Source organism: Equus przewalskii, chromosome 4 (assembly GCF_037783145.1).
Source record: "Equus przewalskii isolate Varuska chromosome 4, EquPr2, whole genome shotgun sequence".
Classification (NCBI taxonomy): Eukaryota; Metazoa; Chordata; class Mammalia; order Perissodactyla; family Equidae; genus Equus; species Equus przewalskii.
The window spans coordinates 49,052,100-49,073,790 of NC_091834.1; the positions used below are offsets into that span (position 1 = coordinate 49,052,100).

The 21,691-nt window shown below is 37.7% G+C and overlaps 1 protein-coding gene across 5 annotated transcripts in view; it reads right to left on the reverse strand.

The window, feature by feature from the left end:
* The window catches only part of CRPPA (CDP-L-ribitol pyrophosphorylase A), a 283,050-nt gene that overhangs the window by 250,864 nt on the left and 10,495 nt on the right, over positions 1–21,691 (reverse strand). For all 5 annotated transcript variants that reach the window (XR_011539068.1, XM_070615818.1, XM_070615820.1 and 2 more), the window contains exons 2-3: positions 19,492–19,768; positions 629–778 (exon numbers count right to left, since the gene is read on the reverse strand). Coding sequence is in view for 4 of the 5 variants with exons in the window: in XM_070615818.1 (XP_070471919.1) it covers positions 629–778; positions 19,492–19,768 (427 nt within the window). In the remaining variant the exon portion in view is untranslated. The remainder of the gene's footprint in view (positions 1–628; positions 779–19,491; positions 19,769–21,691) is intronic.

Genomic DNA, 21,691 nt, shown 5'->3' on the forward strand with positions numbered 1-21,691 from the left:
AAGAACTTACTTACCTTTAAGTAAAGTTTTAATTAACAAAATGTCTATGTAACTGTGTAAAGAGTTTACCATAGCAGGCCTGAGAAGGCAAGACCTGCTTACTAGGTAGGGCTCTCGGCCAGCCCTGGGGCTCTGGGAACCTGGCTCTTGGAGTATTCCCAGTGAACAGAGAACTGATAAGGTGGTTCACTGTGCCCAGAGTGTTTGCATAAACAATAGAGTTTATGTTAACACCTGCTTTCCTTCTGGGAATCTGAAATTTTTGTATGTGCTAAGCAGAGGACGTCTACATGACCAAAGCCAATAAACACCTTGGACGCCGAGTCTCTAATGGGCTTCCATGAGGACAAACATCACCCACATGTTGCTGCATTTTCATTGCTGGGGAGAGGGTGTGCTTTGTGTGACCCTTCAGGGGGAGGAGAGAACAAAAGAAGACTGCACAAGGATTCCTCCAGACTCTGTCTCTCTCATATAACCCAGCTAGTATCAGCACTACTTCACTGTAACCAGATTACAACGATGTGCTAAGTCCCATGAGTTCTAGCAAATCTCAAAATGTGAGTGACCCACATTTGTCCTGGGGACTCCCAAGACAGCAGCTTCTTCAAGAAGCCAGGATTCTTACCTGCTGGTATGCTTCATAGATCACATCAAATAGAAAGGCCTGTGGCATTTCACTTGCCCTGTGACTGGCACGTTCTAGTGAGTGGTCTAAGCAACCATCAGCAGATGGACTGATGACAGTAGATACAAGAGGTCGAATTGCTCCTGCTGCCTAGAGAACAAAAAAAAGAGGTAAATAATACATTTATTTCCCTGAGAGAATATTTTAAAGTAAAATTCTGAACTCTGTACCTCAAATTCTGAAAGCAAATCTTTTTCATAACTTCAACAAGCTACTTCAAGAAAACATCTGAACAAGCATTTATTTGGTTCACAAATTATTTCACTTCAAAATCCAGTCTCCTAATATTACAGTTCCATGTACTAAGAGGTAGAAATAAGTTTTTTCATTATAGTCCATTAAAGTCAAATACTAAAAAAAGGATGCTATGATACTATCCCCTGAAGATGGGAGGGAGAAAGGGAAAGACTTGTGAAAGAACTGAACTGGATTACACATGAATATTTAGTAATTAGTATGCCTCCAAAAGATTTAATTTACACATTAGGTAATTAAGGAAACAGATATATTCCCTGATATCCCCAAAATGAGACTCAACAGCAACACAAGTAACAATGAATTTATGTCTTGCCCTAATTCCTGTGAAAAGCAGTTCCCTTCAAACATAGCCTCAATGGAAAGATTCCTCAGGCAAAATATCCATTGGTTTTAATTCTCTCATGAAAGCTCTGTCTCATTAATAGATGCATCTGAACTTTATAAAGAGACACTTTCATATCTCACAGTTTTTCCCTTTATCTTTAATAGAGTCTCATTGTAACAGAGTCTTGAAGTTCATTACTAGATAGCAGCCTTGGTGAAGTAGCCCTAAAATATAGTTCCTATCTATGATAGGCAGTTAACCAAGTCTTATACTGACTCCATAACATCCTTTCTTCCACATAACTGCTACATGGGGATTGCAGCACATAAAGCTAATGGACAAATACAACAAATTTGGTCTTAAGGAGACCAACATCCAAGCCAGATAGACAGGCCACAAACAAGTTTAAAAAAAGTCAAGGGATTGGCTGAAAATCAAAGCTAATGTATGAAACAAGTAGACAGTTTACAAACTATGTCACCATTTCAAGTGGCTCAAGTACAAATTTGGAGTCTAGGCATAAAAGCAAAAATGAGGAGACAGCCAGGGGTGACAGGGAGAGAGTGATGTCCAAGCAGGTGAAAGGCAGGTAAGGAGCAAGCCCAACACCAGATAAGACAAGCAAGAAACACACATGCATGTACACACACACACACACACACACACACACACACACACTGCTTTTTAAGGACAAAATTAAACTTCTATTGTAACTACTGATAGGTACTATAGGAATTCTATGCCAGGCCATTAAGTAAAAAAATATTTAACAGAGAACATGAGACATACAAAATGTCAACATGAGAAATTCTGCAGACTCTCTCCCTATTAAAAACAACTCTAGTGAAAAGTATTTTTAAAACCACCATTTAAAGCCTTTGAAAAGTGTTCCAAGAGCATTCAGCAAATTAAGAAACATTTATTCAAGAAAATCTACTAAATCTTCCTGGGGTATTTGAGCCATAGTCTGTTTCTTCCTTCATCCCCCATTGAGCTTAGTGTGACTGAAGCTCCACTAAGAGTAGCTATGGCAAAGAAAATGGGGCTTCCTTTCCCCTAGTTCCCAGTGAGGGGGCAGAATGCTAGCATTTCCCATCCCCCTCAGTTCAATGTTACAGATGCTAAATTATGGGCAAGCGTGGCCAAGAGGTTGGAGGCTCCCTTCCTCCACGTAGCCTTCACCCTATGGGTAGAGAATAGTGGTAGGCACGATAGGCAGAGAATACTGGGGCCCTGATCACTCGCGGCAGTATTCTCTGATAGCGAACTCCCAGATCACACATAGGGCAGAAGCTCCATGCCAGGAGGGGTGACAAGAGAAGACGAATCTTTGAATGTCCCTATGCACCACCCTGCTCATGAAGTAAGGATGTCATTCCAAGAGAAACAAGACATTGTGCCCACTCACAGCTCCAGAGTAGTGATGCAGTGATTTTTCACAGGGCAAGAGACAGGCTCTAAGAACAGAGGGCTATGACATTCTCCCCAAGGGAACAGAAGGTGAGAAATTTAAGCCTAAATTCACCCTCCAAAGAAATAGAGATTATCATGTCAAGCAATTCAGAAGAGGCTGGTAGCTACATGAGAGCAAAAAGTTCAAGTGTAGGTCAACTAGTTTACCAGAGACAGACAACAAGAGTACCCCTGGAATCAGAGCAAAACATCAAACACTCTTCTCAAAAACTACATCAGCGGGGCTGGCCTGGTGGCACAGCAGTTAAGTTCACACGTTCTGCTTCAGCAGCCCAGGGTACGCCGGTTTGGATCCCAGGTACGGACCTACGCACTGCTTGTCAAGACATGCTGTGGCAGGAGTCCCACATATAAAGTAGAGGAAGACGGGTACGGATGTTAGCTCAGGGCTAATCTTCCTCAAAAAATAAAAAAAAAACTACCCAGAAAAGGAGTCAGAACTTAACTTGATTGGACTGTAGAGCAATTTATACCTTGGGCATTGTCAAAAAAAAATTAAAAAGAGAAATTAGCAGGCAATGAATGGAGCTTATCAACTGGGAGTGATATCAACAGAGGACAACAGTATAACAGAGATCAGGAAAAGAGACCGTCAAAGGGAGCCCTGCTAAAATCATTCTCTAAGACCAGTGTTACCCAATTACCAAAACCAGACAAAGACATCACAAAAAAATAATAAAACTATAGACCAATATCCATGATGAATACAGATGCAAAAATGTTCAACAAAAACCAAATTTGGCCACATATAAAAAGTATTATGCACCATGACCAAGGAGGATTTATCCCAGGAACGCAAAATTGGTTCAACATACCAAAGATCAATGTAATATACCATAGCAATAGAATAAAGGACAAAAACACACGAATATCTCAATAGATGCAGACAAGCATCTGACAAAAATCCAACAGACCTTCTCATGAGAAAAACACACAAATTAGGAACAGAAGAGAATTTGTACTCAACCTGATACAGGGCAACTATGACAAGCCCACAGCTAACATCATACTTAATGGTGAAAGACTGAATGTGTTCCCTTTAACATCAGGAACAAAAGAAGGATGTCCACTGTCGCCACTTGTATTAAACATTTTACTGGAAGTTCTAATCGGGGCAATTAGGCTGGAAAATCTAATAAAATCCATCCAAGAACAAGAAAAGTATCTCTATTTGCAGATGACACGATCCTGTATAGAGAAAATCCTAATGAATCCACTAAAAAACCATTAGAACTAATAAACAAGTTCAAGAATGCAGAGGATATAATCAATACATAAAAATAGATTGCATTTTTATATACTAGCAATGAACAATCCAAAAATGAAACAAAGAAAAAGATTCATTTACAATAACTTCAGAAATAATAAAATATTTAGGAACATGTTTTTAAAAAACAGTGCAAAACTTATACTCTAAAAACTACAAAAAATTTCTTAGTTCCCATCTAAGGGCCAACATCTCTATGTACTTATTGGTAACTATTCCTTCTCAAGTACCTTTTTATAGTCTTCTTTCTACCTTGTCTCGTCAATCTTTATTTCTATACTGAATTGCCTCCATTAGCTGATAAGCATTGTGTGACATCTCCCATCATTAAATCAGTCCTCCTTTGATCACACATCCTCCTCCAGCTAGTACCAAATTTCTCCAAATGAGTTTAAAGCAGAACTCTTTCAAAGAATTATCTGTACTATTCCATATCTCCAATTTCTCTCTCCTCCCATGCTCTCTGGAATCTATTTCAATCAGGATTTTACGTCCATGACTCCAAAAATATATATTTACCAAGGTCACCAACGACCCCCACATTGCCAAATCTAATTGGTAGCATTTCATCTTCTTGAGAGTATTTGCTCACTCAGCTTTCAGAAACCATTCTAATCAAACCCTCTCATCTTCCCACATTCTAAATCCTAGATGCTTATAGTCTCACTCTAAATGGTAAAATGTTCCAGAGCTCAGACCTCAGACTTCCCTTCTAACGACACTCATTCCATAGGTGACTTCAAAGTCCCACGGCTTCAAATAATATATCCCTATGAGAATACCCAAATCTATATATCCAGCCCAGAACTTTCTCTTGAACTCTGGACTTGTACATCCAAATACCTAACATCTCCACTCAGATCAAAATACAAATCTCAACACACTGAAATTAAAGTTTTGGTTTTACCCACAGCATACACCCCAAACCTGCTCCTTCATAGACTTCCCCATCTACATGAATGTCAACTCTATTCTTCCAGTCATTCTTGTGAAAAACTTAAAGGTCATCATTGATCCCCACCCCCTTACTCCATATCCAATCCATCTCAAGAGCCATCAGCTTCAAAATATCCCAGATCTGCCCACTTTTCACTCTCTCCTCTGCCGTAATCTGAACCAAAAGCACCCATCCTCCCTCTCTCACACCCAAAAACAAAAGCCATAAGGGCCGGCCCGGTGGCACATCAGTTACATGTGCCATTCTGCTTCAGTGGCCCAGGGTTCACCAGTTTGGATCCCGGGTGCAGACATGGCACCACTTGGCAAGCCATGCTGTGGTAGGCGTCCCATGTATAAAGTAGAGGAAGATGGGCACAGATGTTAGCTCAGGGCCAGTCTTGCTCAGCTAAAAAAGGAGAACTGGCAGCAGATGTTAACTCAGGGCTAATCTTCCTTAAAAAACAAACAAACAAAAAAGCCATAAAGGAAGACATTAGTAATTTTGAATATGTTAAAATGAAAAAAGCTTGTTCATCACAAACAGTATTTATATTTTTAAAAAAGGAAAAAATAGGAGAGGTGGGCAGAGCAAAATGGCGGGGTGAGCTGACCCGGGATTCTCTCCCCTCCAAAATACAACAAAAGATTGGAAGAACTGAATTTCAGAGAATAAACATAATGCCAGCTCGTTAGAGACCTACAATACGAAGAAGGCGGAGATCATAACCTTGCTTACACCCTCGGAGGTGCTGGAACGGTAGGAGAGAACATCGCTCCCTCCCCTAGAGTCTGCGATCGCTGCGGCTCGGGTCGGGAAGGAGCGGGGGAGGGACCGCGCAACCGGGGGATCATCCAGGACTCCTGCCGCTGATTCAGTGGAGACCCGCTGACGGGGGGGAAGCTTCCGTCCGCGGGGACCCTATAAATCAAGGGCCTTGGGAGACCAGAGAACAGAACTGATCTGAACCCAGACTGGCGCCTGTGAGTAACAGCCCCTCCCCCCCGAGCAAAGCCAGTGGGCGCAGCCATCTTGCCCCAAGGCGGAGAGCTAACACGCAGCTCTCGACCCCATCTAGTGGCGACAGGCTGTAACTGCAACTGAATTCTACCACCATGAGAAAAAACCGCTCCTCTACCATCCAGCAATTTATAAAAGCCCCAGACCAGAAGGAAAACAATAAAAACACAGAATTAAGTCCTGAGGACTTGGAATTAGGTAAACTAAGTGATAATGAATTCAGAGCAGCTATAATCAAAAAACTCAATGAGGTAGAGAGAAAGATAGAGAAACAAGCCGAGTTCTGGAGTTACTTCACAAAAGAGATTGAAATCATAAAGAAGAATCAAACAGAATTACTTGAGATGAAAAACACAATGGACCAGATAAAACAGAATACGGATTCCCTGAATGCCCGTGTAGACAACATAGAGGAGAAAATCAGCATAATCGAGGACAGGCAGGCTGAGTGGCGCCAGACAGAGGAAGAAAGAGAACTAAGAATTAAAAAAAATGAGGAAAATCTCCGAGAGATAATGGATTCAATGAGGAGTAAGAACATAAGGATCATAGGAATTCCCGAGAATATGGAAAAGGAAAATGGAGCAGAAAGTGTGCTTAACGAAATTATTGAAGAGAACTTCCCAAATCTAGGGATCAACGGAGAAATGTGTGTAGAGGAGGGTTTTAGATCTCCTAGATTTGTCAATGTAAAAAGACCCACCGCAAGGCACATAATAGTAAAGTTGGCAAATAGGAATGATAAGGAGAGAATACTCAGGGAAGTAAGGAAAAAAAAGAGAATAACCTATAAAGGAGCCCCTATCAGACTGTCAGCGGATTTCTCTACAGAAACCCTACAATCTAGGAGAGAATGGAGTGATATATTCAAAGCTTTCAAGGATAAAAACCTTCAGCCAAGAATACTCTATCCAGCAAGAATTTCCTTCAGATATGAGGGAGAAATTAAATCTTTTCCAGACAAACAAAAGTTACGGGAATTTGTAACTAAAAGCCCTCCATTACAAGAAATCCTCAAGAAGGCTCTCATACTTGAAAAAAGAAAAAAGGGAGAAAAGGGACACAATCCACAGACTAGGGAGACCGATGGATAGAACCAGAACAGGATAGCAATTATTCAACTATAGCATTAGGGTAAAAATAAGAAAACTACCAAAACAAGGACGATCTTAGCACTCTAACTACAAATTAATAAGACGAGTTGGAATAAAAAATGAAAATAATTATTAAGGAGGGGAAGATCAAAGGGTCTAAATCAGTATTGGTCGAGTAAGTAAGAAACCACCAGAGAATAGACTATATTATACACGAGATTCTAAATACAAACTTCAAGGTAGACACTAAAATAAAGTACAGAACAGAGTCACAAATCATAGATAAGGAAAAACCTAAGAAACCCAGCATAAGAAATTGCAGTATTAAATGGGTAGTCTAAAGCACACAGGAAAAGAAACACAGGAAAACAAGATAATGAGCGACAGATTGACAGCATTAAGTCCACATGCATCAATAATCACTCTCAATGTGAACGGACTGAACTCTCCAATAAAAAGACACAGAGTGGCAAAATGGATTAAAGAACAAGATCCAACAATTTGCTGCCTCCAGGAAACACACCTCAGCCCCAAGGACAAACACAGACTCAGGGTGAAGGGGTGGAGGACAATATTTCAAGCAAATAGCAAGGAAAAAAAGGCAGGTGTTGCAATTCTCATATCAGACCAAGTGGATTTCAAAATAAGACAGGTAAAGAGAGACACAGAGGGACAATATATAATGATCAAAGGGACACTTCATCAAGAAGAAATAATGCTTATAAATATCTATGCACCCAACACAGGAGCACCAAGATTCATAAAGCAACTATTAACAGACCTAAAGGAAGATGTTAAAAACAACACAATAATAGTAGGGGACCTCAACACCCCACTCACATCAATGGACAGATCATCCAGACAGAAAATCAACAAGGAAATAGTGGAGCTGAATGAAAAACTAAAACAATTGGACTTAATAGACATATATAGATCACTCCACCCTGAAGGAGCTGAATACACATTCTTCTCAAGTGCACATGGAACATTCTCTAGGATAGACCATATGTTGGTAAACAAGGCAAGCCTCTACAAATTTAAAAAAATTGAAATAATAACAAGCATCTTCTCAGATCATAGTGCTATAAGGCTAGAAATTAATTACAAGAAAAAAGCTGAGAAGGGCACAAAGATGTGGAGACTAAACAACACACTACTGAACAAGCAATGGATCATTGAAGAAATTAAAGAAGAAATAAAAAAAATACCTGGAAACAAATGAAAATGATAGCATGCCATACCAACTCATATGGGATACAGCAAAAGCTGTATTAAGAGGAAAATTCATCGCAATACAGGCACATCTTAACAAACAAGAAAAATCCCAAATAAGCAACCTTAAAGCACACCTAACTGAACTAGAGAAAAAAGAACAAATGAAGCCCAAAGTTAGCAGAAGGAGAGAAATAATAAAAATCAGAGCAGAAATAAATACTACTGAAATGAAAAAGGCAGTAGAAAGGATCAATGAGACAAAGAGCTGGTTTTTTGAGAAGATAAATAAAATTGACAAACCACTAGCCAGACTTACAAAGAAAAAAAGGGAGAAAGCTCAAATAAACAAAATCAGAAATGAGCGAGGAGAAATAGCAGACTCTGCAGAAATACAACAGATTATAAGAGAATACTACAAAACACTATATGCCAAAAGAATGGATAACCTAGAGGAAATGGATAAATTCTTGGACTCCTACAATCTCCCAAAGCTCACTCAAGAAGAGGCAGACAATTTGAACAGACCAATCACAAGGAAAGAGATTGAAACAGCAATCAAAAACATCCCAAAGAATAAAACCCCAGGACCAGATGGCTTTCCTGGGGAATTTTACCAAACTTTCAGAGAGGATTTAATACCTATCCTTTTCAAGCTATTCCAAAAAATTAGGGAAGATGGAACACTTCCTAACACATTCTATGAGGCCAACATCACGCTGATACCAAAATCTGACAAGGACACCACGAAAAAAGAGAACTACAGGCCAATATCACTGATGAACATAGATGCAAAAATTCTCAACAAAATTTTGGCAACCAGAATTCAGCAATTCATCAAAAGAATCATACATCAGGATCAGGTGGGATTCATACCAGGGACACAGGGATGGTTCAACATCCGCAAATCAATCAACGTGATACACCACATCGACAAACTGAGGAATAAAAACCACATGATCATCTCAATAGATGCAGAGAAAGCATTTGACAAGATCCAACAGCCATTTATCATAAAAACTCTGAACAAAATGGGCATAGAAGGAAACTACCTCAACATAATAAAGGCCATATACGACAAACCCATAGCCAACATCATACTCAATGGGCAAAAACTGAACCCCATCCCCCTGAAAACAGGAACAAGACAAGGATGCCCTCTATCACCACTCTTATTTAACATAGTACTGGAGGTCCTTGCCAGAGCAATCAGGCAAGAAAAAGGAATAAAAGGAATCCAAATAGGGAGGGAAGAAGTGAAACTCTCGCTGTTTGCAGATGACATGATCTTATATATAGAAAACCCCAAAGAATCCATTGGAAAACTGTTAGAAGTAATCAACAACTACAGCAAAGTTGCGGGGTATAAAATCAATTTGCATAAATCAGTAGCATTTCTATACTCCAGTAATGAACCAACAGAAAAAGAACTCAAGAATACAATACCATTCACAATCGCAACAAAAAGAATAAAATATCTTGGGGTAAATTTAACTAAGGAAGTGAAGGACCTATATAATGAAAATTACAAGGCCTTTCTGAGAGAATTGGATGACGACATAAGGAGATGGAAAGACATTCCATGTACATGGATTGGAAGAATAAACATAGTTAAAATGTCCATTCTACCTAAAGCAATCTACAGATTCAACGCCATCCCAATCAGAATCCCAATGACATTCTTTACAGAATTAGAACAAAGAATCCTAAAATTCATATGGGGCAACAAAAGACCCCGAATTTCTAAAGCAATCCTGAGAAAAAAGAACAAAACGGGAGGCATCACAATCCCTGACTTCAAAACATACTACAAAGCTACAGTAATCAAAACAGCATGGTACTGGTACAAAAACAGGTGCACAGATCAATGGAACAGAATTGAAAGCCCAGAAATAAAACCACACATCTATGGACAGCTTATCTTCGACAAAGGAGCTGAGGGCATACAATGGAGAAAAGAAAGTCTTTTCAACAAATGGTGCTGGGAAAACTGGAAAGCCACATGTAAAAGAATGAAAATTGACCATTCTTTTTCACCATTCACCAAAATAAACTCAAAATGGATCAAAGACCTAAAGGTGAGACCTGAAACCATAAGGCTTCTGGAAGAAAACGTAGGCAGTACACTCTTTGACATCAGTATTAAAAGGATCTTTTCGGACACCATGCCTTCTCAGAGAAGGGAAACAATAGAAAGAATAAACAAATGGGACTTCATCAGATTAAAGAGCTTCTTCAAGGCAAATGAAAACAGGATTGAAACAAAAAAACAACCCACTAACTGGGAAAAAATATTTGCAAGTCATATATCTGACAAAGGCTTAATATCCTTAATATAAAAAGAACTCTCGCAACTCAACCACAAAACATCAAACAACCCAATCAAAAAATGGGCTGGAGACATGAACAGACATTTCTCCAAAGAAGATATACTGATGGCCAATAGGCACATGAAAAGATGCTCATCATCGCTGATCATCAGGGAAATGCAAATCAAAACTACACTAAGATATCACCTTACACCCGTTAGAACGACAAAAATATCTAAAACTAACAGCAACAAATGTTGGAGAGGTTGCGGAGAAAAAGGAACCCTCATACACTGCTGGTGGAAATGCAAACTGGTGCAGCCACTATGGAAAACAGTATGGAGATTCCTCAAAAAACTAAAAATAGAACTACCATACGATCCAGCCATCCCACTACTGGGTATTTATCCAAAGAGCCTGAAGTCAGCAATCCCAAAAGTCCTGTGCACCCCAATGTTTATTGCAGCACTGTTTACAATAGCCAAGACGTGGAAGCAACCTAAGTGCCCATCAACAGACGAATGGATAAAGAAGATGTCGTACATATATACAATGGAATACTACTCAGCTGCAAAACAGAACAAAATCATTCCATTTGCAATAACATGGATGGACCTCGGGAGAATTATGTTAAGTGAAATAAGCCAGCGAGAGAAAGATAATCTGTGTATGACTCCACTCATATGAGGAATTTAAAACTATGGACCAAGAACAGTTTAGTGGATACCAGGGGAAAGGTGGGGTGCGGGGTGGGCACAAAGGGTGAAGTGGTGCACCTACAACATGACTGACAAACATTAATGTACAATTGAAATTTCACAAGATTGTAACCTATCAATAACTCAATAAAAAAAAAAGGAAAAAATAGGTACAAAGCATATAGCAATAGCTGGCAAGAGTATCAGTGTCCAGAATATATAAAGCTCTCTTACACATCAGTATTTATTTTAAAAATAGAAACAGGGGCAAAAGACTTACACGGGCAATTCAGTGAGAAGACATAAAGCCCAAAAACATATTGAAAAATGCCCAGACTATTAACAAAATGCTAATTTAAACCACAAAGAGAAAGCATTTTGCACTAACTGGATTAGATAAAAGGGGGTTTAACAATATCGAGTGGTGGTGAGGATGTGGGGCAACTTGAACTGTTGTTATACACTACTGAGGAGAGCGCAATTTGACACAAGTTTGGAAAATAATTCAGCATCATCTGGTAAAGCTAATAACCGGCACATATCTTGACTCCAGAGAAATCCTTGCACATATGCATGAGAAGACATGTATAAGAATGTTCACGCTGGCAATGTTCGCATTAGCAACAACTAGAGAGGAAAACAAATATCCATCCACTGTAAATAGATAAACTGTGACAAATAAAGCAGTGATCATGATTGAACTACTGATGCACAGATTCATGTGATTTCCCCAAAAATATTGTGCCAAAGAACATGCTGTCAAAATATAAGTTAAAAATCACACAAACATATGTCAATTGTACCTCAACTAAAAAAATAGAGTGTAAAAAACAAACACACAACAAATATGTTGTTTAGGGATATATGCTACAAAACTAAAAAGAAAATAAAAACAAAGTTCAGAGTCACGTTTATCCATCTAGGGGAAGTAAACAACATCAGGGCAGGGACACAGTTTCAAAGTGATTAATAACATTCTATTTATTACACCAAGTGGTGGATCTGGAGGTGTCCAAAGTTCTCTGCATGTTTTCAGTATTTTAAAAAGAAAATTTCTAAAATGTGTATTTATGGATGTCATCTTGATTACTGAAAACTAACTTCTCAAGAGCAGAAGTCATCCACATTTGAGACGTCATTAGGGTAGGATTGGTAAATTGCAAGCATTAGTAGGTTCTTGTCTATGTAAGTCAACAGGTCAGTTAAAAAGTAGTACAATATGACGACAATTGAAAGCACAAGGTGACCACCAGCTTCCAGGGTCTTACTAAACAAAAGGCCGCTGAAAAGGGTCACAAGTGAAAATAACCCCCTTGCTGACCCTTCTTTTCTCTAGCACTCGCAATAGCACTATCTGGTATAAACAGATATAGAAGATGCTAATGCTAACAAGCAGGTACTCCGTAGCTGTTTCCATGGGAAGGGAGGTTTGTTCAGAAACAAACAGGCAATGAATCCTCAATTATAAGATCTTTTCTGAAATTCAAAGCATCAAAATTATGACAAGTATGGACAAAGTCGGTTAGTTGCCTCCAAAGTAGGGCTATCTGGGAAGTTTGTTATATGAAGCACGATTCCCAAGTTATCAAATACACTGGCTCCTTGGGAATTGGCCTATAAGCCCTGAACGGAAGTTTAACAGCTCAGCACCACAGTGATCACTTGCCTCTCAGGTTAACCTATCAAAGTATTTCCGCATGTCAACGCATGGAAATTATCATAGATATAAATCATACAATGTGGAATGATGAACCCCACCTCTATTGTTTACTTTTAAAAGCAAAATTGAACACTTATCCATCCACGCAGCAGGTGCAAACACGCATTCCTCCTCAGGCATCTGCATTCGAGCTAATTATGACAACGTAGAACAGAAATCCTCCGACCTTGTAATTACAATTTCAGTTACCTGAGTTGTCTTTATTGAGACTACTTAATAAATGTTTACAGAATCACATCTTCAAAGCTAATCATTGGCAATTATGAGATTTTGAATATTTCATATTTTTATAATAGAATAATTCCAATCTTTTGTTGATAAATGAAAACTCTATTAATAATTTATTCAATACAGAAATACAGGTATTTTAGAAAACTTCTGTACAAATTAGTGTGTCTTTACGAAGCACTCCTAAAAGTGAATATGTAGCAAAAAGAAATAAGCTTTATTTTACATACTAAACTTTAATTCCTGGAAATTAAACTAGGACCATATACCTTAAATCCAATATGATCAGGAATACTATACTCGGATATATAATAAACTTTAATGCCTAGATACATTCATCTTTCCTTGATCTATCTCTTCTTCAATTTCATTTGAAGGTAAATCATAGAATAGATATATGGGGGTACAGAGTTTGAAAAATTAAGCAAAACAAAAGCTTTTCATGCAGTAGCTTCTCCAGCATCAGAAACAGATAAAGTTTCACCTCATTCCATGAAGTCAGGGAACAGTTCAGCACCTGCCCTGGGCATCCAAACTTTGTCAGAATAAGCCTAAAACGTCCCCCTGCATCATCAGAACACACTGCTTTCTCACAAATAAAACCGCTTCTTTAGAGCTAGAACTTAAATAACTACCCAAGTTTCTCTCCAATAATGATATGGGATCCAAGGATCCAGGAGAGCTCATTACCCGACCCCCACCCAGGATTAAATTCTGACCTTCACTGTACTTGATCACAATCAAAACAATCCAACAGAGATCAAGTACAAGTGATTCTCTGCCATGGTTGATGCTACCTAATGTCAAATTTCAAGAGTCAAATGTCTGCCAAGTGATTTTCCATCTCTATCTTATAACATGCCCAGAATACGAAGCATCAAGTTGCAGAACTGAGTAGTGGAAAACTATATTCTTCCTGATGCATATATATTAACATGAATTTCCAAAGTGCTATTAATCATCAATAAATATAGCCATGCTACAGAATACAAAGAGATTACACACAAACATACTCCCCACAAAGTTTCTGGTTATTATATAAATTTCACTATTTCTATTCAGAAAATGACTCAAAGATTTTCTAAATAGTTAAAAATGTTTAATAAAGAAATGTATATTCTTCCTACACAAGAAATAATATGTATATTAACCTTTGATTTTAAGTCTTCAGTAATATTCTACGGCTACAGAAGTTTTGTTTTTCTAACTGTTCAAGAAACAAAATATCCAGAGCCATTTTTAAACTGGCATTATACCCAATTGCTCACTAAATTATAAATACAATTACTCACCTTAAGGAAAAAGCTGGTCATCATTTCAAAATATGTCAAGTCATTATGCTGTACATTATAGTTAAACTTATAAAGTGCTGTTTATCAATTATATCTCAAAACTGAAAAAAGAAGGAGTAAGGATAAATCCATATGTATAGCAATATGGTCAATTATGGTCTTTCATACTCTGTAAGTTTATTGTCCACCACATCAGTTGTTGCGGGCGGGGGGAGTGAACAGGGATGCTGCTAACCATCCCACAGCACAGAAGACAGTCTCCCACAAAGAATTCTCTTACCCAAAATGTCAGTTGTGTCAAGGTTGAGAAACCCTGTGCCATATCAATATTCAAATATAGAAAGAAACTAAGGTCTGGAGCCTGTTCTCAGAGGCAAAAATCCTTGTTGCTTTAAACTTTGGAAAAACAACCCAGTATGGGAGGTAAGTGTTGGGAACCCTGTTTTTTAAGATAAGTGATAAGATGTATCATGACATCTTATTGTTATTGACAACAACAGTGCTCAAAAGGTTTTAGGCAGTTAAAACTCTTATATAAAAACAATTTCCATGGGTAGGTCTGCAGAGTTGTGGCAAGGAAGTTAATGTCTAAACCACAATCTCACAGAACCTAAAAGGGATGTGCAGGTGGACGAGGGCAGGAGGACGAGGATTTTAGGAGAAGAGATGAGGAGGCCTACTGTCAAAGAAAGGGAAGGAAAAATAAAAGCACACGAAATACACGTGTCTTATTACTTCACGGTTCACACACCATCTAGTCAGTGAGGTCCAATCAATCCAGGTTCCTTAACATTTTAACAACTTCCACTTTCCTCTCCATCTCAACTGGCTTAGATAGGCCATCATCGCTCAGTTGCATCATTACCGTGATCAAAACTAATTTCATTTCCCTACACTCTTCCTCTAATCCATCTACCAAACCAAGGAAACAGTTATCTTTCTAAAATTCAAATCTGATCATGTTATTCCCTGTTGAAAAAGCAATAACTCCCTCTTATCTACAGTATAAAATTCAAAGAAAAAGAGCAGGGAGGATTCACAAATTCAGACCTATACGTGATTCCACAGATACAGAAAAAGGCAAATTTAAGTTGTTCTGTTCAGTTAAGAAGTAGAATATAAAAGGTCTGGAATTCAGGAGTGTGAAGCCTGAGCATGAAATAGAGATCTGGGAGATACTAGTGTGTCAGTGGGAGTTAAAATGAGTGCACACAAATGTATTGTGCAAAGTTATAAATCAATATTGAAAGAAATAAAATATAAAATCAAAAACATAAGAAAAAGGAGACCAATCACATTTGAAAAAGGACCAAATGGAAATCCCAGAAATTGAAAAATCATTACAACTTTTAAAATCCCTAAACAGGAGGTTAGGTAGAGCCAAAGAATGAATGAAAGAGAACACTGAAATTATCCAGGAAGCAGCCCACAAAGAGATGGAAAATACAAAAAAGTTAGGAGACATGAGGGCAGGATGAGAAGGTCGATCATAAATATAATGATCCCTAAGGAGAAGGGGAAAAAAGTTATGGGGTGGGCAATGGGATAGAGTCAATATTCAATAAGAAAATGGTTAAGAATTTTCCAGAATTGATAAAAATATATGAATCATAAAATCCATAAAGGATAATAAATCCAAAGCAAGGGAAACAAAGAAATCCATACCTAGCTGCATCATAGAGGCACTGCACAATATCTATAAAAAATAAATTCTTATGAGCACCCAGAGAGAAAAAGCAAATTACTTTCAAGGGACCCAATTAGACTGGTTAGCAGACTTCTCAAAAGCTGGACACAAGCCTGGAGATAATGACATAATACAGTTTCAAAGTACTGGGAAAAAAATAGCTACAGCTATTTTTAGAATTTCATACCCAGGCAAACTATCATTAAGAATAAGAGAGAAGTAATGCTGAAAGGATTTAACTGCTGGCCCTACTGAGGTCATCTCACCTCTGTGGAGCCCAAGAATGGAGCATACACAGAAAAGAGAGAGAAACTGGGTCCTGGTGATATTGTCAAGTTTCTGTTTGCAGGCAACTCTAATGTCAGCCCTAATTTTGGACATTTTAGTCTCTTGAGGTAATATCTTCTTCAACTTGGTGTTTGTTTTCTTTAACCAAATTTAAGTTAAAATATCAGAGTTCTCTTTAGCTTGCATATCCCCTCAAGGGCTGTCACAGTGTCCAGCTTATTTAGAAAATTGAGTTACCTGAAAGGGACCTTTTGGTAGAGCTTGAAAATTAAGAGCTAAGAAAACAAGGGAGTCAGTTCAGAGTCTATAGAACACAGTTTAAAAGAATGAGTTCAAAGGAATCCACAGAAAACAAATTGTGAAGTGGCTCTGACTACATAAAGTCATCACTATTTTCCCACTTTGGGATAGCATTTGATTTGGATCCGGCTTTTACAATTTATTGGTCAGAGGTTAAAAAGATGCCAATACTTCCCACCAATGTTAGAACTTCAGCTACTAGTATAAGTCTCAATTAATTGCATTTATGATTTTATGATTAGAACAGTGTGAGAGTTGGCAGGAGAAGTACCTAGATTTCCTGAGGCTACTGGGTCACTATCCAAACCTTTTTGAAGAAATTAAGAATAAGCAAAAGATATTATTGAGTGTCTCCAATAGAAAACTATGTATTGTTTAGAGCAGATCCTTCCAGATTAGCTCAGTGTAGCCTTTTATTGTCTTTGGGCTCTTTTACAATTCTCAGAAGTTATAGATAACTGAGAGCAATGCAAAATCATTCTTGTCTATAAACATGCAAATAATTTCTGTTCAGTAGAGGTCCAGTTGACACACACCCCCGCAATGGGAAAAGAAGTTTTTTCTATTTGTAAATTTCAACATTCCTTTACTCCATATAAATTTGTGTTTCTCTAAATTGTAATATCTGTCTGGTTCCTTCATTAATGAATTAAGTTAAATCCTTAATACATGTTCACCTTTTATCTGTATGAAACTTATGACTTTATACTTTGAGAATTATCCCTTACCACCACCAAAAACAATGCAATATTTCTAGAAGAGACCAGATTTCTAAAGCTTACTTCAAAACAAATTGGTTGTAAAGTTTTTGCTTTAAACTAGCTTAACATAATCAGAAAGTTTCACAGATTATTGAAAAAAAATTTGGTTTTATTCAGGATGCATAACGTGACTGAATCTTACAAATTACATTCTGATTAACAAAATTAGAAAGACAGTCTAAAAGGAATTCTGACAAATTTGCAAACAAGAAAACACGAACTGCTATGTATTTTAACATGTTTTAAGTTACCTGTTAAACAATATTATTAGCATATTAATTAGACAAGATAAAAGCCCTCTTTTGCCATTTCAGACATACTACCTAAAGAATCAGTATAGACAATCTCTTAGAAATAATCTCTCAAATATAATTAACACCAAAAATTCCAAATATGTGTGAATTTTATAGTGAGCTTGAGCGCTATTTTTCCAAAAGACAACATGGGCAAGGAACCATAATTTTACATGTATTTAGCGTGCATTGGAATTTCTATCTATCTGCCCAAATTACATAGTCTTCCCTAGAATTTTTTCAAATTTGTAAAATTTTACCCACATTCCTAAAAGTTATAAATTCTTTGCTCCTTTCTTCCTCCTCACCATGCTTGTGACTGATTACAGTGCCTCCACCACAACTGAGGAGCCTGGAGAAGAGGGAGCGGCCGAAGGAGAAGCACAGGAGCCACGAGAAAGCTTCATGGTCACTAATGTTCCTGAAGCACGATTTTCACTACATCAAAATGCCACTTAGAAGTCATGTTAAAGATAGGAAGTCACAATGTTTCATTTGACCTATGGACTTATTTAGGTCCAAATTTAAATAAATTTATGTTGTAGGAAAAAGAGATGAAATTAGGGACAGTCTCCTAATTATATGATCCAAATACATAAAGATAACTAAAGAGAAATCATAGACTATCTTTCCCAGATGGATATTTTATAGCTTCCTGGCCTTCCAGATGGCTAGGAAGGCTTAGATGATTTCTTCCAGTGGTCTACAACCCCTAGAGGAAACTCTCTTACCTAGATGTTATAATTCATCTTAAAATACCATTTTTTAAGTACTTAGCACTCTACTAAATAATTAACATAATTTCCTATACTAAAAACAACCTTATAAGTATTAGCATCTATATTTTTACAAGTAAGGAAAATGGGCTCAAAAAGGTTGAGAAAGTTGACCACACTACACCACTAATAATCAGAAAAACTGAGAATTGGGCCCAAGTCGGTAGTACTCCTCAGACTATTTTTATTATATCATATGAAGTCTGTGCAATTTTTTCACAATGTCTCAAATTTAGACTGCAAACTTAAATATAGTATCTATTCCTTCTTTATAGAATTTTACCTGGCAATGTAAGAAAAAAACCAAAGATGTTCTAGAGATTACAACGGTTTTTCTGCAATCTTGTGTTTATTTTGGTGAAACAGAGCTGAAAACAGAATTCTCTGTCATCTTAAGATGATTCACTTTAAAGGGTAGGAAAATCTTGCCTAGCTATTTGTGCTAGAAAATAAACCACTTCTGAAAACTCAAAACACAAAATTTGAGTGCGATGAACCAGATTTTTGTTAATTATATAAGTCTTAGACTTGAAAGATTTCTTAGACATTTTTAGATAACCACATATTTAACTTCATTCCTTTAAGGTCCCTTCATATCCATACTCTAATGACATTATTACTGCATTCTTCACCAAAGAGTTCCTATTACATTATGATAAAGGACTATAGAAAAAGATAAATTCCAGAACAGTCTCACAATCTATAATACTATAAATTTCCTAAAACAAATCACCATAACATCTTTAGGTCAACATGCCCATTTTAAACAACGTGACATTTAAATATAATTCCATCAAAATTCAGCAAATAAACCAACTCTATAGTGTTTGCCCCTTTATCCACTCTCAGAAGTACCAATACTTACCCCATGTTCCTTAGCAGCTATAGCAACTTTAAGGAGGACATCTTCCTCAACAAATGGTCTCACAGCATCATGGATAATCACTACTTCTGGCCTACAGAGCTTAGAATTGGGTTGATCTTCGGCCAGCGCTTTCAGTCCATTGAAAATTGACCTGTGGCGGGTCACTCCAGCTTCGACAAGCGAGATGCGTTTATGCTGGTATCTCTGAACAATACCCTTCATTACTTCCATGTTCTCTCCAGTTACTGCCACGACAATGTCCTTTATCCAACATACTCTAAAAGGAAAGTACGCATACATTTCACATAAATTGAGTTTTATACAGCAAAGTTAAGCTAATAACAGAAAACTGAATTACTAATAAGTACTAGCATATCTTCACAGGAAGATTAAAAACTGAAAGTTAATATGGGGCTGCATCAGGGCGCAGCAGTTAAGTTCATGCACTCTGATTGGCGGCCTAGGGTTTGCCAGTTCAGATCCCAGGTGCAGACACACACTTATGAAGCCATGCTGTGCCGGGTGTCCCACATATAAAGTAGAAGAAGATGGGCACAGACATCAGCTCAGAACCAATCTTCCGCAGCAAAAAAGAGGAGGACTGGCAGCAGATGTGAGCTCAGGGCTAATCTTCCTCAAAAAAAAAAAAATGAAAGTTAATAAATCAGTTTTATGCATTTGTATCCAGTCTAGTAAAGAGGTTGATAAATGAAGAATCTCTGAATATTTCACACTATAGGTAGAAACAGATATTTCATATTATTTAGAGTGAAATTATGTATTATGTGAATTATATATAGATGAGATACATACATATATATATATATCAGATCTCTGACCTAAGTTAAATTCAAATAATTAGAATACGAGTAGATTGAGAGAAAAGAATGTAACAAGAATATGCTTTTGAATTGATTTTTTTCAAATAGTTTTTCCCTCAATCCAATAGGAACAATTTGAAGCACTTTTGAATTCCAAAAGTTCTCTTTCAAAAGTCCACTGAGCTGTCAACAAAGCTAGATAATTGATCTAACACAAACTGCCTACATCAAGGTCAGAGATCATAGCTTAAATAGGGAAACTATAATAATTAAATTTGTAAAAATATAAACCAGGTTCAGATAAGATGGAAAACCTCATAATTTAATGAAATATAAAATTAAAGGAATTAATCTGTTAACTACAAAATATAAAGCAATTTTTTTCTGTTGTAAAACATTTTCTTAAAGACCTTAAAGCAGTATTGTCAGTACTGCTCTGTCAACAGTCCACAGCATTAAGTGGCAACAGCAAGAAAGACTTCTCTTGAACACCAGTGCTAACAGAGGCTAATGTCACTGCAGACTCAGTGTCCCACAATCTACAGGCCCAAAACAGGAAAATCGCCTCTGACCCATGATATCAACTCTGAATAAAGGTCCCTTTAAAATTTAATGGAATTCTTAGCCTGTGAGATCCTATATGTTCATGTCGGACAGTTCAAAGTCTTGAACACATTTTTAAAGAGATGGAAGGGTCTGAAAAGTACTAAGTAATGAAAAGAACTCTACTTTCTTACTGAAAAATGAAAAATATTTGGGTGGCTTTACCCAATAATTAACAATCTCCTACCTTCTGTTATTGAAAAACTCTTCCAATAACCCTAAACCCCATTCTGCCTGTGGCTACAGTAATACTACACTGGTGAGCAAAACCAACTTTAAAGGCATACTATCTTTAAGTCCATTCCTTTAACAAATACTTACTGAGCCCTGAATAAATGATCAACATTGAGTATACAATGGAAATAGTCACTGCCTTCACAGAGCTAACAGATGAAACAAGTAACTCCTATAAACCATTGCAAGGATGCAGGAGAAGTTCATGCTCCAGGACTACATGCAAGTAGAATATCTGATCAGCATAGAGAAGGCCAAGACGATGCTCACTAAGGAAGCAGAGTTTGCTCTACAGTCCAAGCGGTGAGTGGCAGGCAAACGGGCAAAGGTGTTTGGAGAGAGGAAGAGACGGCTGGTGCAAGCGGAGGCCATGGCAAGGTCCTGAGGGACTGGGAGGAAATGGAGCTGGAGTTCTATCAACAAGGGGGAGAGGAGCTCATGAAGAAGCTGGAGGCCCAGGCAAGCACTGGGCTGGGACAAGCCATGGTGCTCTCCCAGGCCATGTTAGAGGTTTTAGTCTATAATCCTAACAACTATAGGAA